Here is an 8,593-nt window from a genome sequence, read left to right as displayed (position 1 = left end):
GAAAAAGGGTGTCATAGGAAAGGTTAAGGAAAGGCCTGGCAGAGAAGAGGATTGCAAAAAGGAGCTTATGTAAATCATCGAAGAAAACAAGGTTGAGGATTCTTCTATAATTAATGTGTTTCTAGGATTTTTTTAAAGTGCTTGTTAGGAAGTGAGGGCTAAAAAAGTGTGGGACTTGTAGAGATGCAATAAAGGGATTTAGGATATTACAAATAATCAATTTGTAACCTTTTGTGTTAAGGTTTTAAAATATTTTTGACTGATAACAGGATGCTGTTAGAACTGCGCTTTGGGTAATTATACAGCTGAATTTAATCAATACATGATTCTGTGATTTGACTGAGCATACATGTCTGAGGATTAAGGATTAGAGAATGTTGCTAATGTAAATGGAGAAAACTTTAGGGTGAAGTGAAGGCCTGAACTTCATATTTCTCCTGATGTATTCAAAATACTCTTGAAAGTTCTGTTTCACAGCTAGATAGTGCAGTAATAATCAATAACCAAAGTTAGTTGTTATTGATGATATTTATGAGAAATATCCATCACGTGTTCCCATCACTACTTTTCAATAATTCCACTTTATTCAGTTGTTCTTTCTGTGATGTGGTCTGTTGCATACAATGGTGCAAAGCTCTCAGAAAACTACAAAGAAAATGAAAAAGGAGAAATGAAGAAGTCAAAATAACATAATGGAGAAGAGTTTGATCCAAGGTTTTGATAAGCTAAAAGATGTTAAGAAAATATGAGGATATAGAAAATTAAGTGGTCTATATGATTTAAGGAGATCAGTATGGATCACTTGAATGAGGGAAGTCATTTAGAAAACATTTGAAACAGTTTAGAGAACAAAAACTACCTCCTTGATGTTTGGATTTTCAATATGAGGACTCAAATCATTTTTTAATTCTGGAAAATTCTCAGGTGATATTTTGTTTTATTTTTAGTTATGGTAATTACTAATATCATGTGTGTATATCTTACTGTTTTCTTTGTGTTTAAAAAAAAACAATATTGAGTGAATTTGAAGGTCTAATTGGCTTTATTTCATTATTCATGAATAGGGTAGCATCCAGTCTGGCAGATAGAACAGAGCTCCAAGGAGCTGTACCAAGTGGAAAGCTTTTGTAGGCTGAAGAGGGAGGGGAAAAGGAAGTTTCTGGCAGAGAGTGGATTGTTTCAGGCAAGGTCACCTTTCTGTGGGGGTCAGGAGAGGTCTTTCGGACAGTTTACCTCACTAGTACTGACCAGATAGTTCCTGACTGGTTAAAGGTCATACTTCGGGGAAAGGTTGAAATCACAGTTAGACTAGGTATTAAGTCTTTGCTCACTGAGGTTTAGCACAAGTAACTCCATTTTGGGCCTGGTGTTTTTCTTTCTTTTCTCTCTCTCTCCTTTTTTTTTTTTTTTAACAGTTTCCCCAGTTTTGATAGACTTTAATAGACTTTTGATAGACTCAAAAATAAGAGATGTGATCAACATTTAAAGAGTGCTAACTCCCAAATATTGCTTGGTAATTCTCACAGCTTTCCTGGATCCTCTGCTTGATATTCATAAGTGATGATGTTTTTTTTGCCGAATGTCTGTGGTATCCACAGGCCGCAAATTTAGATTCATGTGTTTTAAGTTGGTCATTCTCTGTTTCACTTTTGGTCTTCCAGTCTTAGATTATTTACTTGGTGGTTAGCAGCTGTGATCGTGCATTTAAAGCTTTCAAGAGAATACGAGTATAGGGGAGAAAACTACGATTATTATAATTCCCAATATTTCGAGAGCACTTCAGATCCATTGTCCCCCAAATCCTAACCAATCAAAATCAGATAGATCAAAGAAAGGCTCCACTGAAGGAGTCATCTTTTTAGGCCAAGTGTCTTTCTCAGGGATCTTACATAGCTAACTGAGTTTTAACTTCCCCAGAAATGCTAATTCAGGTGTAGCAGGTGGTGTTGGCCACAGCACAGATACCTCCTGGCTCAGCTAAATGATAATCAAAGGCCATCCTATGATCAGGAACTACTTTGGCCAGAGAGTATGAGGATTTGTATCGGGCAGTTGTTGCTTTAGCAGCAGATTCTGCAATACTTTCCAGAATTAAGGGGAGGGTCCCATCATAGCTTCATTTATGTTTACTCCTAGTCAGGGGATCAGGGATCTTCCAGAGGAAACAAATTTTGAATCATGAATTGCTGTTATTGTTCAATTGCTAAGTCGTGTCCGACCCTTTGCCACCCTATGAGCTGCAGCATGCTAGGCTTCTGTGTCCTGCATTATCTCCCAGAATTTGCTCAAATTCATGTCCATTGAGTTGGTGATGCTATCCAACCATCACATCCTCTGCTGCCCTCTTCTCCTTTTGCCTTCAATCTTTCCCAGCATCAGGATCTTTTCCAATGAGTCAGCTCTTCACATTAGGTGGTCAGAGTATTGAAGCTCCAGCTTCAGCATCAGTCCTTCCAATGAATATTTAGTATTGATTTCCTTTAGGATGGACTGGTTTGATCTACTTGCAGTCCAAGGGACTCTCAAGAGTCTTCTCCAGCACCACAATTTGGAAACATAGGTTCTTGGGTACTCAACCTTCTTATTGTCCAACTCTCACATCTGTACATGACTACTGGGAAAACCACAGCTTTGAGTATACGGACCTTTGTCAGAATACCTCTTGGTAATTCCCATTTGAGTCTGTGGCTCTGGGCTGAAAGGTGACAGCCATGGAGGCCAGTAAAACTTAAAGAGTCTGTCAACCACACAGGTAGTTTTACTTTGGATACCCTTGCTTTGTGTTCCCATGCTTTTTCATACTAAATTTTTTAGTGTGGCACAAAGTACATTTACTAATTGATCCCAGTGTAATTGGTTTATCTGTGAAAGTGAGGGAGAAATTGCTAGGCAGTCAGTGTAGGACTCTGAGACCTTGGTCTTGTTTTCAATAAACATCTTGTTCCATTAGCCTAAAGCTATACCCTTTGTCCCACATTCCTGGAATGTGTCCTTGGTCTGATAAATTATCAGCACTCAGATCCAGAGAAGGGCAGTAATTAACTTCTGTTCCATATGCCTGAGGGAAAAATAACTGGTGATCATTAATCTTAAGACCATACATCTGGTCCATTGTGGAATGGCCAGGGGACATGAAAAAGGTGATCTGAAGATGGAGAGAAGCCATACAAATGTTAAGCATCTTGAGAACTGATCGGTTAAAATTAAGTATTTTAAGGACAGGAGCCCACCAAAAACGCACAGATTAAAGATATAAAAAGACCTGCCGTTGGGGAACTCTTTACCCCTTCTCAGTGTCTATGCTGAGAGCTTTGTACTTTCTTTCTCTTTAATAAATCCTGTTCTCTTGCTACCATGAGTGTTTGTATGTTCTTGAAGTTCATTCTTTGGCCCTGTGAACAAAAACTCGGATTCCTGATTCAAAAGGAAGCCAAAAGTGGATAAAAGTTCAGTAATTAATGTTTTAGTATTTTACTATTTTATCTTATTTAGAAATGATCTAGATTTTGAATTTCCATCATTAAACAACTCAGAGGAACCTATGTTTTCAAGTTACCAAAATATTTTAGAAATTAATTTTAAGTAAACATTTTCTAAAGTCTCTACATCCTTGAAAAGTTGCTTCTAAATTTTGTTCCTCTTTCAGCTATTTAATTCACTGCTTCCAATGATTACACATTGACTAGTGATAAAAACTTAATGAGATATTAGACAAAATTAGCTATCATTTTAAACTATTTTTCTTGCTGACAAATTTTCTAAGAGATACCATGAACTTGTTTGACCTTTCCTAAATCTGGGTAGAATAAAATATATTTAATGCTGCAAACTCTAACAACATGCCTGTTTTAATTAAACCCCCATGATTAGCTTTAATCCCAAATAAATGTCCAGATCATATAAATTTGAAAAGCATTTGGATTCATTTCTATTATGTTTCTGGAAGTTTTAAGAATCCTTCATTCATAGAGGAACTTAATCTTCTTTAAGCCAATAAAATAGAGCTCTTTTACAAATTAATTTTTAGTAATACCATTCACAGGTAGAAAATATCACACATCTACATGGACATACATAAACTTATAGACACAGAATCCGTAAGGCTTTTTTTGAAAATTGCAGTCATGAATCAGGTGCAGTAATACAAAACTCACTAGTTATAAGAGAAGTTGGATCCCAATTACATTTTTGACGTATAATTTAAGGTTACCCGCCCAACCTCAACTGGCTAAAGTTTTTTTATTAATACTTACAAAGAAGACACTTTAGGATTTTTTTCATTTTGTCTAGGTTTTAAAATAACCTTTCCTCCTTTTGTTTTTCCTTCTGATAAGAATTACCTCCCTGAAGTTTGTATTTTAAAGAGATGACATAAATAAGAGTTCATGCAGAGATCAAGAAGAACATTTACATCTCAAAGGCACAGGGAAAGAATGCTAGTTCCTCTAAGAAGGACTTTTGTTTCCTATGGCTAGAATTTTTACAATACATGTAAGCCTTTTGAGATGAATAGAAGAAGAAAGAAAGAAAGTGAAGTTGTTGGGTCCTGTCCAGCTCTTTGGGACCCCAGGGACTGTAGGCTGCCAGGTTCCTCTGTCCATGGACATTTCCAGGCAAAAATACTGGAGTGGGTTGCCGTTTCCTTCTCCAGGGTATCTTCCCAACCTAGGGATCAACCCCCAGTACCAGCACTGCAGGCAGACAGCAGGGAATGAATAGGTGAGGATAATTGTTTAAAAAGGTAGGTGGACTCTAATTGTTTCTAGAACTGCATTTCTGGTTTTGCAAAGATTTGTACTATAGGGACAGATCAGATCAGATAGTCGCTCAGTCGTGTCCGACTCTTTGGACACGACTATAGGGACAATTGCTTTTAATTCCTCAAATAACTGGTTTGCAACTTAAATGACATCATAGCTTGTTCCACTCTTCCAGTCACATTATCTTTAATTTGCTTTTTTATATCAGGGAGATTTCCAACTAAAATGGAAATCAGAAGGTTTCTATGTTCTGTGGGTTTAGAGCTGCTTGTCTTTGGAATGTTTTAGTAAATCCTTCCACAAAGGCTTTAGAAAGATTTTCTTTCCCTATGGGTACATAGTTTTATTTTAGCTTGAGGAAGAAGGCCAAAAAATTTTTCTGTTAGATTCTGAGTATCAGTCTTTAATTTGACCAACTACTGAAAAACAGAAAAATTCTTTTTTTTTTTTTTTTTGCAAGTAGAAAATGAAACTTTATTGACCGAACTTTAATAGTCAAATACACAACATAAGAACAGCATAGATGGTTTCAGTTTATCTTCTTTCAAGCAAATGGTTGCCCTTCACCTGCTTCTGGCATTTCAACAGGCTCTATATTTGATGCAAACTGCTCCCTGACATCAGGACCATCTCCACCTTCACCCCCAGTCTTTGCCACAGCCAATTGCTGGAGATCAGCTTTCAGGCCAGAATCTTCAAAGGGATCCTTCGCCTCTTCTTCATCACGATTCACTGGATCCTGTCCATGTACTTCCTCCTTTCTAGGTGTGATATCCTGAATCTCAGCTGGTGGTTCCTCTTGTTGAGGTTGCTCAACACTGGGCTGCTGGTCAACCACAGGTTCATCCACCTGGGAGCAATCTTGCTTTGTAGGTCCCAATGTTGATGCGACTTGCCCACTCATATTTCTCCCTGGTGAGTCTCAAGTAGTGAGAAAGAACCGGGACTGAATCAACAAACCTGTCTCAGGCCTTCCAGCAGTATTAAATCATCGCTTAGACTCAAGAAGTATGTCCAAAGAGGGTACAAAGGACATTTATTTTCCTCTTTCTGTTGAGAACTAGGGACTGAGATCCAGGAGAGCTGACTATATTGAGAATTCTCATCACTAGCCAGCTTTTGCCAGTTTTCCCAGGTTCCCATCTGTAAGTTTTAAGTGAAGCTTAAAGTAGAGAGTGTAGCTCTGTTATCTACCAGAATTAGGAAAGATTTCATTAATTAGAATTTTCAGTTTCCCTTTAGCTGACTAAGGGGAAAATGAAAACTCCCTCAGAGTCCTACCAACTCTGGCAGAAACCCACATGGGTTCCCACCTTTGAGGGTGATCTGGAGAGTCCTGTAAGTCCACTGATTTGGTGGACTTTTGTTTACATTCTTGTACTAAAGAGCATCTTGATGAGGGTGAAAGAGGATGGTAAAAAAGCTGGCTTAAAACGCAACATGAAAAAACTTCATGGCAATTAGAAGGGGAAAAAGTGGAGGAAGCAGTAACATTTTCTTTTCTTGGGCTCCAAAATCACTGCATTGGTTACTGCAGCCATGAATTTAAAAGATGCTTGCTCCTTGGAAGCAAAGCTATGACAAACCTAGACATTGTACTAAAAAGCAGAGACAGCACTTGCCGCTTGGTTTTTCCAGTAGTCATGCACAGATGCGAGAGCTGGGCTGTAAAGAAGGCTGAGCACTTGCTTAAGAATTGATGCTTTGGAACTGTGGTGTTGGAGAATACTCTCGAGAGTCCCTTGGACTGCAAGGAGAGCAAACTAGTCAATCCTAAATGAAATCAACCCTGAATATTTATTGAAAGGACTGATGCTGAAGCTGAAGCTCCAACACTTTGGCCACCTGATGCAGAGTCAACTTTTAGGAAAAGATCCTGATGCTGGAAAAAATTGAGGGTAGGAGGAGAAGGGAGCGACAGAGGATGAGATGGTTGGACGGCATCACCGACTCAAGAAACATGAATTTGAACAAACTCTGAGAGATAGTAAAGGACAGGGAAGCCTGGTGTGCTGCAGTCCATGGGATCATATAGAGTGAGACATGACTGAGCGACTGAACAGCAACAAGACGCGTATAACTTCTGGAACCATTATTCTTAGATGTAAAATAGACATATATATTGGAGGTGCCTTGCTTGACTCTTTGGAGCTTAAAATTATTAAAAATTAAAATTGTTATTAATTTCTTAATTATTTAAAACTAAAACTATTAAAAATATTATCTGTTAAGTTTTTAGCTAAGTCTTTGGATTTCTTGGTGCCAAATTAAAACCTAAAAGGGTTGTACCACTGCGTTGGGAAATTTTAATTTCCCAATATATTTCATTACATGGTAATTTTCTTGAGGTTGGTGGGTGACATGTGTCTATCTAACTTGTTCTGTAACCAACTTATCCTAACATGGGACTCTTTGGATTAGGTGGAAAGTATCCAAATAGCTTTTAAATGCTCAATCAGTGCTCACTGATTTTTTTGTGGCTTTTTGATTCCCATTAATGTAGCTTCTATCTACACAGACCAAGATAAACAAACATGTACACCGTAATATATAGCAGTAACCAGAGATGTTACTTTGACTTGGCCAAGAGAAGGCTCTGGGTGCACCACCAACAATTCCCAATGTGCCACTGAGATTTGGGGGGAAAAAACAAAACAAGCAGACCCTAAAGAATGGGGACTGTGGACTGATTCCAAACAGATGGGCAGCTACAGCTGCTAACAGTAGTTCCTAGTGTGAAATCTAGGAAGGATTCCAAAAAACCAGGGAAACTGGACTAAACCCAGAGGTTTCTGTTAGGTAGGTAGAATAGGGAAAAGGAGTCCAAAATGGCGGTGGCTAAAAAACAAGGAAGATCAAAGGAAGGTCCGAGGGCCAGAGTGAAGACTTCAGGCAGAACAAACAGCACTCCTGGCTAAGCCCAATTTGCATAGGGCAGGCCCAGGTGGAGGAAAAAACATATAAAAGGAGGAGCCAAAGCGCTTTCTCACAGACTCTCTCTCTCCTGCGTGCGTGTGCTCTTTCTCTCTCTCTCTCTCTCTCTCTCCCTCTCTCCCTCTCTCTCTCCTGCTATCTTCTAAATAAAATAGAGCTGTAACACTGATTTGCCTAAGAGCTATAACATGGTTTGTCCAAGACCCAAGAGCTGTGATGCGCCAAGGGCTTTAATGTCCGTCGCTCCAAATCTTTGTTGTGACAAGACAAAGAACCAGGAACATGCACTCGCGTGACATTTCCAATGTGGAATCTGGGGACAGAACTAAGAGTTGGGGTTTCCAATCAAATGAGGGAATATGGTCTGACCAATCAGTGGTTCTCAATGTGGAACTAAGGATTCCAGTCAAATGGGGAACTGACTCAAAAGATAGATAAGGAGTTTGATGAAAAGAGATTATAGCTCAGAACCTGGAGGAAATTATCCATGGCTGTTGGAAATGGCAAGAAAGAGAACTCAAACGGGTTTGCAGGTAACACCTGTGTTTTTGTTGTCCCTGACACCATTGGAAGTCCTCTTCAATCTCACTGCTGCCATCAAGTCTGTTAAAAAGCAAAATCAAAGTAAATTTAAATATTCGGTTGGTTTTATTCAGTGATTCATAAATTGGGCAACATCTCATCTAACAGATAGAAAGGAACTCTAAGGAGCTATAGAAAATGGAAGTTGTTATAGGCAGAAGGAGGTGGGAAAAGGAAGTTCTAGCAAAGAATAGTTGTTTAAGGCAAGGTCATCTTCCTATAGGAGATAGAAGGATCTACTGGGTGGATTACCTCACTAATACTGGTCAGGTAATTCTAGGTTAATTTGTTAAATTTTACCTCCTGGGAGAGCCTGA

At 38.7% G+C, this 8,593-nt stretch overlaps 1 protein-coding gene across 1 annotated transcript; it reads right to left on the bottom strand.

Annotated features, from left to right (window-relative positions):
* Window positions 1-5,189: 5,189 nt before the first annotated feature.
* LOC133227408 (P antigen family member 3-like) lies at window positions 5,190-5,726 on the bottom strand. The gene has a single exon (XM_061381828.1). It carries the CDS (start codon window positions 5,662-5,664, stop codon window positions 5,305-5,307), a length of 360 nt encoding a protein of 119 aa, XP_061237812.1. The 5' UTR covers window positions 5,665-5,726; the 3' UTR covers window positions 5,190-5,304.
* Between the last annotated feature and the right edge of the window lie 2,867 nt (window positions 5,727-8,593).

This window comes from Bos javanicus, chromosome 16 (assembly GCF_032452875.1).
Source record: "Bos javanicus breed banteng chromosome 16, ARS-OSU_banteng_1.0, whole genome shotgun sequence".
In the NCBI taxonomy this organism is placed as follows: domain Eukaryota; kingdom Metazoa; phylum Chordata; class Mammalia; order Artiodactyla; family Bovidae; genus Bos; species Bos javanicus.
The sequence above is the reverse complement of the archived record's forward strand: the minus strand, read 5'-3'. Positions and strand labels throughout refer to the sequence as shown.

Bases quoted from the DNA above. Each gene is read 5' to 3' on its own strand.
- LOC133227408 (XM_061381828.1), bottom strand. From the start codon at position 5,664: ATGAGTGGGCAAGTCGCATCAACATTGGGACCTACAAAGCAAGATTGC.